The sequence below is a fragment of the Thunnus maccoyii genome, chromosome 11, assembly GCF_910596095.1.
Source record: "Thunnus maccoyii chromosome 11, fThuMac1.1, whole genome shotgun sequence".
NCBI lineage: Eukaryota > Metazoa > Chordata > Actinopteri > Scombriformes > Scombridae > Thunnus > Thunnus maccoyii.
The window spans coordinates 4916719-4932843 of record NC_056543.1 but is presented as its reverse complement, the minus strand read 5'-3'; the positions used below and the strand labels follow the sequence as shown (position 1 = coordinate 4932843).

Genomic DNA, 16125 nt, shown 5'->3' with positions numbered 1-16125 from the left:
GTTTGAAATGGAGAGAACTGCAGTACCACCAGATTTTCACCCCCCCATCACCGTTGTTGTTCCCAAATGACATTATAAACTATTATACTTGAACCAGTAAGTGTAATGCCTACTCTGTTGACCATAAATATCTAGTTTAAAGAAGAAAATAGCTTTGGAAAATCGCCGTACCTCTGGTCAGAGTAGTGGGTGAAGGCTTTTTGGGGAGTTCTGAAAAGCTGCTTCCATCCAGACCAGAACCCTTACACTCCTTCTTCTCAGTGGCTGTTGGAGCTGAAGTCTCCATGGCACTCTTCAAATCTCTGACACAGCCTGCAGAAACAAGAAAAAAAAAAAAAGTGGTTTTGGTTAAAAACTGTATCTCATATTGTTCTAAACAATGTAGGAAACAGTCCTGTGGTGTAAAGGAAGTAATCCATTTCACATTTATAGCAAGAAAAGTGGTGATTAGTCACCATTAATAACGATTGCCAATATGGTTGAACAAAGAGCAACACATATAACGAGCCAAAGTGGTTACAAAAAAAAAAAAAAAACCCATTCAAAAACCCAAATGCAAATTACTGGAAAAAAGCAGCCTTGGAGCATGACCTCACTACAATTGTATGTTGTGCTGTTTACTCCATGTGTCTAGATAAAGACAGAGTTTTCAAATATAACAATTCGATATTGTTGTTTGTTTTACTGTTTCTCTGAGTCATGGAGCATGGCTGCAATAACAGCAGCAGCAGCAGAGCAGAGAGAGGGCTGAATGGTGTAGATGTTTTAAGACAGCAGCTAAAAGTTGGAAAAATTACATTTGTGTTGTTGGATTTCATGGATATGGAATAAACCGAGTTCACACGCTAACACGCCAGTAAAACTTCACGGGAGCTGCAAGTCTTTTTATATGCAAACAAATTAATCATTTAACTTAATTACAGCAAGGTCTCACCTTCTAATTGCGAGCGCTGTGGTGCACATACTTATTTATTTTTACAATATGGATAGCAAAGCCCAGAAAATGTGTTTAGTTTTTTTTTTGCAGAAACACAGATGAAAGAAACCCTCAGAGAGAGACCGCAGTGAGTCACAGAAGCAACAACCACAGATATGACTTAAGTGTCAGGAATTCTGCAGATTAACACTTCAATTTGAAATAAAAAATGGTATTTCAAACAATACAATGACTGTTCTGAGGCTTTTCATTCACAAAACTGCACATACACCTGATTTTCATCTTCCCAGCACCTCTTTCCTTCTCCTTCAAGCTAAATATGAGTGAAATTATCTCTTTTTTTCAATGTTGTAGCTAAAACTGTTGAGTACTACAATGTTTATGCTGTAATTTCTCCATAGGTGTGTATGTATTTATCCTGTCAGTGTAACTTATGTCAGGTCAGGCTCTAAACACACATAGGTTTCTCAGTTTGATGTAATGAGTTCACAGTGCCCCCTCTGTTCCAATTGTAAATGTGAGTGGCCCTTAGCACTGAGGTTTTATCCGCACACACTGTGTCAATACCTCCTCATGTCTGTGTGAATGGCTCTGTGACTTGGCAACGTGCCACTTGTTTGACTTGGTGGGACCTACAAGATCATCCTCTGCCGAGAACAAACAAGACCCAGTCCCCGGCCCGGGAGGGGAAAAGTCATTCCACGCTCTCCGGTTAGCTTGCGGTCATCGTTTTCCCACCTGCTTTCAAACACTGGTGAGAAAAATGTGCTGCGTGCTTTGACAGAATGCTGAAAGGACGTTACGGCCAGACCAGACAACTGGATGTAATCAGAGGAGTGACTTCACTTTTCACAGGTGCAAGGAAAAGGAAATGTTTCCATGTAGGGTCTGCAGTTTTGAGAAAAAGTCAGTGTGCATCTGGATGCTTTGGGGCATCCGAATGAATCAATTCAGTTGTCTCCACACACCGGTTCAATCAACAGACTTCCCATAGGCATGTATGGGAAGTCTGTTGATTAAACCTTCATCGAACATACCAAAGAAATAATTTTGCAGCCGCAAATCTTATAAAACAAATGTGTTTATGACTTGTCTTGTGCCCAAAGGACACAAACAACACTGAAGCAGCGATCCGGAAATTAATTTTCACTCGAGTCAGGGAAACAAATGTGATTTTTGGCAGCAAGTAACAGCAGAAAAAAAATGATCTAAAGGATCAAGAGAACATAATAAATTCACTCTCTTTGTAATACTAGATGGTATGAGAATATGTTACAGCAAATACATAGTCATGAGTACTGAGAATGATACTGTCATTGAAACTAAAACGTGATTGTTCAGTGATCTGGTTTTTTGCGGCGAGCTGAATGTGTGAAGTGCTGTTTTTGGTTTCATGTGGATATCCAACATGTCATCCTTTATTGTGAGGTGTGTGTACTAGCAGCCATGTCTGTGACCCTTCGGAGGTGCCAGTCGCCTGTAACCGAGCCAATGTAAGCCGATTAGAGGTGGGCGACTAACAGGTTTAGGCTGCATCTGTTTCTTTTTTTTTTCTGGTGCCAAACAGTCTTGGAGCTAGCCAGCGAGCCATCTTGTCTTGGAGAACTCCGCCACTCTGACATCACCTTAGTGATAGAATTTAATGTGGTCTTTCATGGGCCTTTATCTTATTCAGAGTTGGCCAGAAAACGGGCTCTTTTTTTGGTAGTGAACCCTCTTGGCCCAGATAAGATGTGCCCATGAACATACTGGCACTCACAGTAACAGTGTTTTGCCTTTCAAGCAGCCTGCCCCTTAAAAATAACTGAGAATCCTCCCGTTAACATCAGTGTCTGATGAACATCTGGCACCGCATTAATAGCTGTTTCCGTGCTTTACAGCGTGCCAACTATTTGCTTTCCAGTTGCCTCTGAACCTTGAGCCAATATTTAATGAAGAGAGGTTTGAGGTACATGCACCTGTAAAGGTCATTAGCTTAAAAAATAAAAAGGAACTGTTACATCTTAAAAAATGGTCTATATAGAACTGCTAGATTTTAGTTAATTAATCAAAAAAGTGGCCCAAACTTCACCCTCAGCCCCCTCCTTCACCATCTACATCTTTTCTTCATTCTGTAGAGCTGTTATATTAGCCCCCATACCCTTGTGTCTCCCCGCAGGCCAGTCCCGTGTTGCCCCCGATGACAGGGAAGCCCAGCTCTGACAGGCTGGTACAGGTGTCAGGAACCAAGCGGACAGATGGCAGGGGCCAAAGGCGAACAAACAACAAGGGTGCACTTCTTTTCTCATCTTCTGGTTGGCTGGGCAGCCCCGTTGCGGCACGAAAAGGAAAAAGGATAAGCCCACGAAAAGGAAAAAGGATAAACCCCACACTCCCCACCCCACCTTCTCCTTACCCCACCCTCTGGTGCCATGTGACCACAGGCTAGGGACTTGAGAGTGCAGGGCAGGATTACCCCCCCACCCCCCCACCCCACCCCAACACACACAGACAGTCACCTAAATCCCAAGAAATCAAATAATGACTTCTCATTTTGCTAATTTACATTATATTAAAAGAGCTTTCTCAAAAACCTCCTTTTTGAACTGCTGGTTATATCATGAAAACTTCTACATCTGGTGTCCTCAAAATCTGTCACAGGAAGTATTATCAACAGAAAATTAAGGGGAAAGATGCCACAGTACCATCATCTGTGTTTGATGTGATTTCTGGGAAGTGCGGAGCAAAAACACCACTGCAATGACTGTCTAATGACTGCCTGGAATGATTTATTTAATTCATTTGAATGCAAAGCACGAGCGAGGCTAGACTGACCATATCAGAAACCTTAACCCTTAAGTTTTACATCAAGGGTTGGTTTGTTTTTATGTTCCTTCCTGACACTCAGCCACAAAACTGGACGTCTTTATCTTCGGAGAATTATAATAAACATTCAAATGCAGTTTTGTGAAGTATCTGCGAATGTGTGTTTGGTTTTTTTTTCCCCAAATACGTGCAAGAACAAGACAACTGGTGGTTTTAGCTGTTCTGGAAGTGAACACATGAATGCCAGGAAAGATGTCTTGTATTCAGTAAGTTCAACAAAATTCTTCAGTGTTAATTTCAAACACATGTCCGCCTACACCGGGAATGTCTTTTGGATGAAATTTTTATTTAAAAAAAAAAAAAAAAAAAAGTATATTTAGCTTAAAAAAAGGTGGCAGAAAAGGTCAGTTTTTGACAGAGTGCTACACTTCATGGTAGATATTGTATATGTTGATCTTTCTCCGTAGCCCTCGCTCTGATGGATCATCCAGACGTACCACTTAACCACACCAGGCCCAGGAAAAAGACTGAGGTAATGGGGAAAGTCACTGTTATGTTTTCTTCTGCCAACGTCAGTGTTGAATTTATTAGAGGGTCAGATAATTCCACTTGTTTCTGAAGCAGAATCACTTGTTTCTGGGAGGTTTTTTTTTTCTGAAACAATTGCAAACGAGTCAGAATAATCACCCGACTAATGAATTTACACCTCAGCTCAGTAATGGTCTCACTCTATTTGCAGGTTTTCCTCTCATATAAAGAAGATGACCTCTGCCTCTGTCTTTTCTCCTCTCTCGACTCCTCTTTCTGTTAATTTACCTTCTACCCCCTCTGTCTCAGACTGGCAGGACTTTTGTTGAGACCTGGTGTGTGTTTTTCTTAGCGCCTCGTTCAGTTTCAAGTGTTCCTCTCCTCCACTACCGTTCAACAGCTCCCCTTTCACCAACACTGAAAGGAATGCAAACACACATCAAAAGAGGCCCTCTCGTTTTGAAGATTTCCAGGCTTTGCTCTTCTTACTTTCTTCCTTCCTATCTTTCAGTCAATGCGATCCGTATGCTGGTAGGTTCTCTTTCCTGGCAGCACACACACATATTCATGGGTGCACACGGTGAATTCGCACACACGCTAACACACACACACACACACACACACACACACACACACACAATGACAGGCTCACCAACTGCTGTCTCACACTCTGCTCACTTGGCAAACACAAGAGAGAGAGATGGATAGGTGAGGTCTCCTGCCCCTATGCCACCTGCAGACCTCTCTACTCAAATTTCTGACGGTGACACTCATGCAGGTTAACATAACAACCACCAAAAGCCAAAATATAGTTATGTTTTACATATTTTTGTGTCTTCATCACGTTGGCTTTTTCACAAGTTTGCTTGCAGGACCTCCAGTCGGTCTTGCTTTGTTGTTCGACATTACAGTATGTAGAAAAATACAACATTTTGGAAGGTGCCATTCTGCATAATACCCATTATTCCTTCCAAAATTACCCATATGAACATATTCTGACCTAGCATCCTTTAAAATCCATATACCACTTCTACGGTAGAGATTGTGGTCACGCTTTCCATGCTCAACTTCCTCCCTAAAGACCAGATAGTGCTCGAAAAGAAGTAGGTCGTACAAAGTGTTGTCTGACCTCATCAGAAATCAAATCACAACAATGTCATGCTGCTATTACCTTTATCCCACAAGAGGTCAAATAGGTCACAAACAACCAACGCTGTCAGTTTTATGGTTTAAGTTGGAAATACTTGACTTTTGATACATTTTTCCATTTTTCAGTTACATTTTGACATCAGGATTTTTACTTGTAAAGGGGTATTTGTTATTTTTACATAAAGTAAATGATCTAAATGCTTTTTCCGCCACTGCTACTGAAATTAAAACGTATAAAACACATAAAAACAATCTAAAAAATATAAAACAAGAACAGGGAACATAGCCATAGTTTGTTAGCCGTGTTGTAAAGGGATCATATGTGATAAATGGCGTCTTTGAAGTAGAGGATTTGCACACACATGTTGAAGTTTTTCAGGTCTTTCTTAATATAATAAAGGACGACAGGAAGATTGATAACAGTGATTAATAACTCCTAAATCTAGACTTGAAAAGCTTCAAAATGGTCCTTTAAGCTGTGATACATACAGGAGACTTTACAGGTTATGCACTGCAGCTCTTAATCCTTTTTCCAGTAGCACACGAGTAGGCAAAATGTTAAACATGATGATACACTGAGGAGGAATGCTAGAACCGTCAGATCTAATTTACAGGTGGACAGGTGTAGGAGCAAAGGGAGGCGGTGGCGGTGGTGGTGGTGGTGAGGGAGTCCACACAGGCTTCTTTTTTTTCACTTTGCTTCAGTTGTACCTTCACTATATCCGGATCCAGAGAGCTCCTCGCATAATTCAGACAAAATACAGCTGTTTTTCCCCTCATATGGCCAGCCCTAACCACCCCTGGCTGGACTTTCTGTGAGACTCTGCAACAGTTTCATGAGAAACCTTTAATTTAACTTACCAAATGTTCTCTCTCCATGAGAACTCTGTTCACTTAAAATACAAATACTTCCTTCCTTAGACAACACAGCTCATTTTTAGTCCTGGCTGCTACGGTATACCTAACAGTCAAACGGTTCATTTTTAACAGACACTCTAAAACTTTCATCTTTGGTTTACCACATTTGAAACTGTATTCCTGCCAACTTCCATCATTTAAATGTTTGAAGTTTTTTGATTTCTGCATTTCTTTTGGCGATTAGAACAAGTTCTACTTGCTTTGAAATCAACACAAAGCAAAGCTGGTTCCAAAAAAAGATCTTTACTTCTACGTTCTCTGTGCATTTCTAGTGCTCCATTACAGTTTACAGAGTAGGATAAACCTGGTCTGCAGTTTCTATACACCTTCATAAATATGTGTGTAATGTTATGGAACTCATACATTGGGTTTATTTCCTGAAGTTTACCTAAATGTAATTGTTAAGTAGGAAATCTTTGGCTTAAACTGAACAGAAAATACAGTTTTATACAAAGACCGGCCTTGAAAAAACTCTTAAAGGTGCAGTGTGTAGAATTTAGTGGCATCTAGCAGAACGGACTTGGCAGACATGGAATATAATATTCACAAGTATGTTTTCATTAGTGTATAATCCCATGAAAATAAGAATTGTTGTGTTTTCGCAACCTTAGAATGAGTCCTTTATATCTACATAGGGAGCGGGTTCCCTTCAACTGAGCCCGCCATGTTGCACCGCCATGTTTCTACAGCAGCCCAGAGCGGACAAACCAAACACTGGCTCTAGAAGGGACCTTTCGCATTTTTTACAAGTTTCGTGGTCACCGTAGGTTCTCCTACATGCTTGAAAGGGGAGGGGAGGGGTATTTAGTTGGTTGCAATTTACAACCTCACCACTAGATGCCACTAAATCCTGCACACTGGTCCTTTAGGTACAATGACCCCTCCATCCGCGGAAAGATGGACGCACCAACAGCTTTTGACGACCTGCCAAAAACAAATAGTTTTATATTCTTCAGTGTCTTATTTGATGTTCTGTAGTTCGAAACTTTATACTTTCAAAACTTTTAAATCCAACATATTAGCTTGATGTGTTTTTGTAAAATTATCCTGTATCAACGCAAATCAATCAATATCAGACCAGGAATGTTTTTGTTGACAGGAGATACACTGTAATGGACGGTGAGTTTCAGAACTATGGGACTAGACAAGTTTAGACTAAGACGGGGCACATACTCTGCGGGTGAATCACGCTTTCCTTTGACAATTTGAAGCTCGGGTCTTAAAGGTCATGAAGTAGACTGTGAGAGGTCTGACAGCAACACATTAGCCATTAGCCTGATTCAGAGGTTGAAACAACATTACTACAGCCTGTCACACATGTATAGATTCAAGTCACTCAAGCAGGAAGGAGAGTATTGCCATAATATGCTTGCTCAAACCAGGGTGTAGGTTTCCTATAGAGGGGTGTTTAAGTGTTACTTGGCTCAGTAGTATCTTGCTTTATCTTGCTTTCAGAGAAATTTAACGAGTGGGTATCAATCAAGAGGATTTAAATGATTAAAATTCCAATTCTCTTCCAAATTTTTTACAATCTGCAGACTGCACATGAGGACTTAAATCCCTTACCAAAACCCAACCATTCAATGGATTGCAGAAGATACAGAATAATGAGCAGATAACAACTGATGTAATATAAAAGGCATCTAAAACAGCAGAGAAAAGCCCTCTGGATGAGTTCTTACCCCAACCCTGAACCTGACCTTTCCTGCTAGTAAAGGCAATATCCTGTGGTTGATCTCTTCGTCTCCCTGAACCAACAGAAAACAGATGTGGAGCTCATGGCCTACACACAGTTGCAGACAGGGAGGAATCTACATGGATGCAATTTGAGTTTTTGTCTTTGCCTTGAGTCAATGAGCAGATACTCACGCGAGAGAATACGATCGATTTACAGACTGACCCGAGTACAGGCAGGTAGACATCGTTACAAGACCCAATGATGGGTGAGATACTGGAAACAGATACTTGATTAATCAGAACATTGATGGACAACAATTTTGATGATCGGTTAATCATGTAAGTCAAGTGCCAAGACTGATAGCCTACAAATGTTTCTATGGGGCTGTACTTCTTCACAGCGATTAATCTGTGGATTATTTTCTTGATTAATCGATTAGTTGTTTGGTCCAGAACATGTCAGAAAAGCAAAGCCCACGGTGACATCTACAACACAAAGATATTCAGTTTACTGTCATAAACTAAATAAATGAGAACACATGAGAGAATTTGGACATTTTCTTCTTTTAAAGTCCCTCCTCCACTTAATAATGTCTTTTTCTTCTTGTTCCTACAGTTGGATGTTTGAGCTTCACTGTGCAGGATGATGACGTACGTGCAGAGTCTGACACTAGAAGGATGTTTTCACGTTCATCTGCTGAAGGGGGAAAGTTTCTCTGAGCTCAGCTTTTAAGACGTGGGCTTACGAGCAGGATTTGTGACATCGCGTCTATTTTGGAAGTCGATCCTGGTCTAATATGCAACTTACACAAGTGTGATGTGGACACTTGAAGCCTCTAAATAGTTAGCTCATCAATCAGTTTGGATCAGTTTAATAGTTGGCGATTAATCGATTAGTCGACGAATCGTTTCATGGCAATATATCCATACTTATAGACAAAAGTGGTGGACTGATCTACAGATGCTGCTAACATCCAAATGCTGCTAACATTAAAAATGCTAAACATTTGCTGGTTCCAGTTTCTTATATTTGATGATTTGCTTCTTGTCTCAAGATTCATGTGAATGTAGATTGAAAAAATAAGAAATTTGAAGATGTCAGCTTGAGGATTTTATATTCTAAACAATCAGTCTAAGAAATTAACTGACATATTAATTGCTAATGAAAATAATTCCGAGTTGCAAACTGTAATGTTTTTATTGCTGACATACCACAGCTGAATGAACACATAGCTGACCCCTTTAACCATGTATCGGAGGTGTGTGTGTGTCTGTGTGTAAAAGTCACAGCTGTCACCGGTGCCACATTGCACACCGCTGAGTCGAGCCGGCTTCCTCTCTGAAGCATTTGGCCTGGGTCATTCATCCTAAATGTGTTGTTAGCACTCACTCTCGACCGCTTCAGCTGTCAATAACCACCACAACTACTTAAGCAAAACTGGCTTTGTGTATGTGTGTGTTCCTGCGCAGAAAACCACAGCGTATATGCCTACGAGCCTAAAAGAGTAAAGATTTGGCCCAAATCAAAGTTGGCATTTGCTACACTCAGGTTTCATTGTGGTGCAACTTCTACATTGTTGCGGTGAATTTACCACTCTAGTAGAAGTGCTTACGATAGCTGACAGTCTGTGTCTGTGGTTGTGCATTACTGGTCCTTTCAAGCCAGCTGCTTCCACTTCCAAGTCAGATCTCGGGGCCCTTTGGTGACAGGAGGGGGACCCCCCTTGAAGTTGTGGGTGTATGTGTGTGTGTTTGTTTTGGTGGGTAATACAGCAGTAGCAGCTGTTAAGGCATGCCACCAGGTGTGATCTAGTGGTGATAATTGTAACTTACTTAGACAATGTCCATACTGAGCTGGCATGATTTGAAAATGAATTTTTTCGTCTTTGTTTTGTCACTTTGTCAACAGATTTTTGTAACACCAGCCGTGCGTTTCAGTGAGGACAACAGGTGAAGTTAAGAAGACAACTTTCTGTTACCTGACATTTTCTCTGTAATCACTTAATTTAAACATCTTTACAGCTGTTTTTGTCTTTTGGATAGTTGACAGTGGGGAGTAGCAGTGTAAGAATTACTGTTTGCCTGGTTAACAGGTAACAAGCTGCAAACAAACTATGTAAATTATGTCTGTAAATGTCTTATTTTCATTATCAGTTAAACTGTCGGCTATTTTTTTTCATTTAGTCTATAACATGTCAGAGAAAATAGTTAAAGGTGACGTCTTCAAACTGCTTGTTCATCCAACCAACAGCTCAAAACCCAAAGATATTTCATTGAGACTGATTTAAACAGAGAAAAGGAGCTGGAACAAGCTCATGTGAGGCATTTCTGCTCAATAAATGACTTAAATGAATAATCGATCACCACAGTTGTTGGCAAATACTCAATTGTTTCAGCACTGATGTAAATATGATGCACGATATTGGGTTTGGGTGTTTCAGTGTGGACGGAAACATCTGTCTCCTACTGTGGTTTTACATTGTTTTCATTTGCACACTATGTTTTCAAATTTTATGCTAAAAGTAGTTTATTTTTTATCATTTCTTGACTACTATCCAAACCAAAACCATGTTACTTTGACCATTTTCTTATCTTTGCTTGCACGCAACAAGATGTTCAAACTCCAGATCTGTTTGAACAGCAACGTGCACTTTACCGCTAAAAAAAACATGCATGCAGCTTTCAACGCCGAGCACAAGACTGACACTACAGTACACCCATGTTCTCTGCTGTCTTCACCGACTCGTTGTCCTGGAATGCTTCGCTACGCTACGACCACCTGTTGACACCACTGAGTTGACTCTCGGAGCAGCCTTTACATTGCAAACTCTTGCATGTGAAACAACTGAGCGCAAAGATGGCCCTGCACGTAACCAGTGCGGTTTTCATCCCACTTTCTCTCTAATGAGCTGATTACAAAACATGAGAAAACCTCATTTGGGCCCAGAGCCAGAGAGAGAGAGAGAGAGAGAAAGAGAGAGAGAGAGAGAGGGAGAAGCGAGAGGAGATGATGGCAGCAACAGACATGTTGTGAGTGTGAGGGAGGAGGGGGAAGGCTGCGGTGCTCGTTGCTAAAGACAACCATATGTCTATATCCAAGCTCAACGCTCACTCTCTTTCTCTCCCCCCTTCTCTTGTCTCCGGCTTCTATCTGAGAGGAGACAGTGGCCTGGCACTGAGTCAGCACGATTTGGAATATAATATCTTCCATCATATGGAAACGTAAGAAAAAGGAGCCTAACTGCCCTGCCCTTGAGGCTGCGTTCGTTGACTTTGTAGCTATGGGAGGGCCCAAGTGTAAATCATAACTTACAAACTTCTCGCCCTCTTCCCTCCAAACACAAACCTCGGAGTTAGGAGCACAAACAGTTCCAACCTCCCCCTCCACCCCCTCCGTCTCTCCCCCTCTCTCTGTATATTGGCTGCAGTTTGTCGTCAGTGGCCTCTGCGTAGACCCCGATCTCTGCCTCTGCATCAGATTAGGGCCTGCGGCAAACATCGCAGACAATACGGCATTGTCTGCGATCTCAAACAGTTCGCAGTCACATTGGAAAGCCTGTTAGGTGTTTGATGAGGGAGTAATAATGTTGCAGAAAAGGGAAATCATGGTCCTTCGCCTTCTGATCATCTTCTCACACTGACCAGCCAGGACTTAAATAACCACAGGACGGAGTGAGGAATATATAGTACACAGTATATTCCTCCACACCACCACAAACGCCCACTGAGACACCAAAGTGACGTCTTAAAATTGCTTCTTTTGTCTAATCAACCAGTATACTCCATCAGAACTGCTTGTCAGATGGTCAAATAACTTCATAAACCCCCTACCACCCACCCACACACACACCTTTTAAACACAGGAAGTTCCAAACTTTTCAGAAACTGTCAACCTCACATTAACGCCCACTTCACACTGTGACTCAGGTATGCAGATGTCAAGAAAGGATCGGATACCAGGGTTTGAACTCCTCTCTTTAGCTCTCTTTTTAGTTTGTTACACAACTATTTCTGTCAGTTTTTTGTGTTTACAACCAATTGCAACACTATAAATACCTTTTTAGGAGAGAAAGTCTGATAATGTTGCACTGTTATTCCCATATTTTAACGTTTATGGCATCTCTCCGCTCTCACTTTTCACTCTGCCTTTAAGTGTGGCTTTAAAGAACATCCATACACACTTTTAATTTCCAACAGTCGGATAACACATCGTATGAGCTTAACCCTGATCCCCGATAACAGATACCAACTATCACCTGACGCTTCAGTCACAAGGTGGATCACTAAATTAGTTATAGGAATAATATTGAATAACACTTTCGGGATGGTAGGTAATCTTCTTAGTTAACGTGGGAAAACAAATTTCAGGTGGATGTAAAGAAAAGTAGTGAATGAAAAAGAAATCCTGCACAATCTTTGACTTGCTTTGTATTGATTTTATTGGAACACACCTTTCTTGGTCACGGGAATTCATTTTTAAATTTTTCCCACCTTATAAGTGGCTAAGAAGATTGTCAACCATTCGGTCTGTTCATTATCTAAACAGTCTTCCCATTACATATTTTATTAACAGCTGAATGACTGTAATGTCCAGGTTCTGGTAGATGACCATCTGATGATGATTCAGATCAACAACAGATAGAAAACCATAACATTCAACCAGAAAAAGACAGAAAAACAATCACGTCATCGCATTTCAGATGCCATAAACAAAAAATCACCAGTAGTTCAAACACTAGTTGGTTGTTGAATAGATTCTGTTACTCTTCTCATCTTTTTACCTCCTTTTCTTTTTTACATGCAGGCTGTCTTTTAGTTATACAAGCAAAAGAATTAATTGTGATTTTACTGCGTTTCCAACTAAACTCAACCCATTCAGTGCAAAGGAGAAGACAGAAAAATATACACTTAGCATCAAATGTCTTTCTGTTTGACAAGACTTGGACAAAACCTTGTATATGACTGGACCGTGTATGAAATGTTTGAAGATATATGCTTAGATCTGTTTGTTTAAATGTAATATAAGATGGTAACTTCCTCAAGACAACTTCCTCATTGGTCACTGCTGGAGAATATATTATTATATATATATATATTTTCAAGATCCAACTGAAAATCAGCCCAAAACATTGTCACATGTACAATCTGAATAAACGTTTCTACCATATAATTACAAAAAGAGCATTTGTCTTCTATATTAGGAATAAACCTGATAAGCAACATGATAACCATATGATGCCAGTTGACTGTGCATTAATTACACTACTATGCTCACTTTGGGAGACAGGAACACTATTCTTCTCTATCAAATGATTGATGATTTGTTTCGTGATATTGGCATTATTCTGAGGAGAATAGTTGTGCTTATACAGAAGGGACCAACACATAAGAGTTTGCCTGTGGTGAAAGTTGGAGAGTTTGAAAGGAAGTTTACCAGCATGAGGGCACATGAATAAAAAATTAAGACCACCTACTTTTTTAAACAGAAACTTAATGCTGTCACATGCTATCTGGATCTCTTAGAAATATTTTGATCCAGTTAATTTTGATAATATGGTTGACTTGAGGAAAAGAACAAAATGTTAAGACCTCCCTCTGTTAGAGACAGACATAACCTCCTTTTTTTTTTACTTTGTGTGGCTTGTTTTCCCAAATAAAGTTAAAAAGCCTGTCTAAACAAGAGGTTTTATGTTTGGTGACATCAAGGGAGGAAAAGACATAAGAGGCGCTTGTTTTTGTATAATGGGCTGCTCAAGCGGCCCACATAGTTCTCAAGGGGCCCACCTGGATTTCTCCAGTCTGACTCTGCCCCGGGAATGACGACGGACGTTGACCAGCTGGCACCCGGCCAGCGGCTCCTCACATCTCCGAAAAACGCCTGAGCAAACTTCCAAATAGGCGTTATTTGGATAAACCGACCACATATTGGGAATCTACATGGTTACTTTCTCGCCTGAAAAAATATTATTAATACACTTTGACCAACCAATGGTGTGACTTCATCACTCAGTCAGTGAGTCAGTGAGTGAGTCAGTGACGGACGTTCTGGTTTGTAGAGATGGCCTCGCTGTTGTGGTCCAGCCAAAAATAAGCTGATTCAGATTTATCTCCGGTTTAAAAACAAGACAGAAACTTGACACTTTCCATTGCCCAGAGAGTTAATCTTGTGTTGAGATAATGAAATCAGTTTCCCCATCCCCCCCCCCCCCCCCTCCTACAAATTAACTGACCTCTCGTGACCTGGGCAGGGTTTCCCCAGAAGACCCCAGAGCTGCGACCACCATTGTTCCTTTGTAAGCTGATAGACAATGATGATGTTACTGCTAAACTGCTTTTGGGAAACCGGGTTTCCGATGAGTCAGTATGTGAGTGAAGGAGTGTGTGAAGAGTTTGGCAGGATGTGAGTGGTGGATCTTTGTAATGTGACGGTGATGACACATCTTGCATCACACCGAGTACAACTGTATACAACACTGAAGCTGTTTAAGTTTTCCTCCCTTTGGGAGATAATGGTAGCATGCTAAGGTCTCGTGTTTCTTCTCTATTTGTACTTTAAGAATACTTTAACAAAGATACAGGCATAGGAAAAAGGTTGTTAGGCCTTGTTGCATGACTTGGAAGTACAGTTTTCCGGAGTGAACCTATTTCCGCTGCAGTTATGTGTTCCTGTTTTAGATGAGAGCTGAGAACCTCCAGTGATTGATGAGGTCAATCGGCTTGTAATGAGCTTGTCAGTTATTTTACCGTACAGCCCTTAAAGTGGCTTGTTAAACGCACATCAGCCTCCGCTCCGTTTTTCCGACAACATGTGTTTTTTTTTTTTTTTTTGAAGGCCATACGGTTCAGATGTGTTCTTTTCACGGCAGTCGTACAATCCGGCGTGACCTCGGGTGGGGGGGGGGGGGTGTTGGGGGGTTTGGAGTGCCCACTCATCGCTGCTCTAGTGTAAAGAGGGGGAAGCTCATATCCCCTGCCCAACCCGGATATGATGTGAGCCTATTTAACCTCACACACTTGAGGCAGAATGAACAGGACGCCTTGAGGGGAGTGAAACAACAGGCGTTAAAACAAGCGAGGACTGTCTGGTGCTGTCCTCATGCCAAAAGCAAAAGGATTCAGTGAAGGGCTCTACAGATGAATGTAAGCGGCCATCTCTCTCTCTCTCTCTCTCTCTCTCTCTCTCTCTCTAACTCTTCCACTTTTCCCTCCATCTGAAGTGCAGGCGGACTGTGAGAGATCACGGTGGCATCGTTCAACACATAGCTGCCTTTTACAGCCTCCTAAATCAGTGGTTCTCAAAGGGGGGACCCGGGGGACTCCCAGGGGTCCTTGAGAGGGTTCCAGGGGGATCCCCAGCAAAAGTGGGGATAATTTATTTTCACTATAATTCCATCTATAAGTACCATAATTACAGACTGTTTTAGTCGTGGGTCTCATATACTTTATGTAGTAAAACATCTAAAAGCAAAGATTTTATCAGATGGGGGACCCTGGCACAAAATCTGATCAAATAGGGGTCTAATTTGTGTCAGTTTAAGGGTCCTTGGCATGAAAAAGTTCGAGAAGCATCGCCCCCCTGCACATGAGCAAGTTTCAATCCACAACACATCCCTCCTCTGTGGGCTCCAGGCCTCGCAGTCCTCTGTAGAGAAAACATCACTGTTGCTAAAGTCATATTATTTTTATTATAAAGCTTGTTTAATCAATTCCATGGTAACCAGAAAATTAATTCATAACAATTGTGATAAAATGAATATTTTATAAGACATTTTTTCAAGTAAAACTGCCAAACATTCTCCGCTTCCAGCTTCAGAGATCTGAAGATTTCCTGCATTACTTTTATATTTTATATCATTATTAACTGAATATATTCAGCTTTCGGACTGTTGGTTGGCAAAAATGGTGTTTCATAGACTGAACAATTCATTAAATAATAAGTTGCAGCCCTGTTACGGACTGAATTATTAACAGGATCAATAGAAAGGCAAAATATATTTAATCATTACTTGCAGCACCTATATTGGCACTTATGAATAAAGTAAGATGCAAAACCTGTGACACATGTTAACATCCTGCTCCGTAACACCATAAGTGTGTGATCTCACTCAAAC

General features: G+C 41.0%; 1 protein-coding gene across 1 annotated transcript in view; it reads right to left on the bottom strand.

The window, feature by feature from the left end:
• Positions 1-16125, bottom strand: part of gli2a (GLI family zinc finger 2a) — an 89894-nt gene that overhangs the window by 69840 nt on the left and 3929 nt on the right. Inside the window, exon 2 of the mRNA XM_042426900.1 lies at positions 172-312. Coding sequence (XP_042282834.1) covers positions 172-286 — 115 coding nt within the window. The 5' untranslated portion in view covers positions 287-312. The remainder of the gene's footprint in view (positions 1-171; positions 313-16125) is intronic.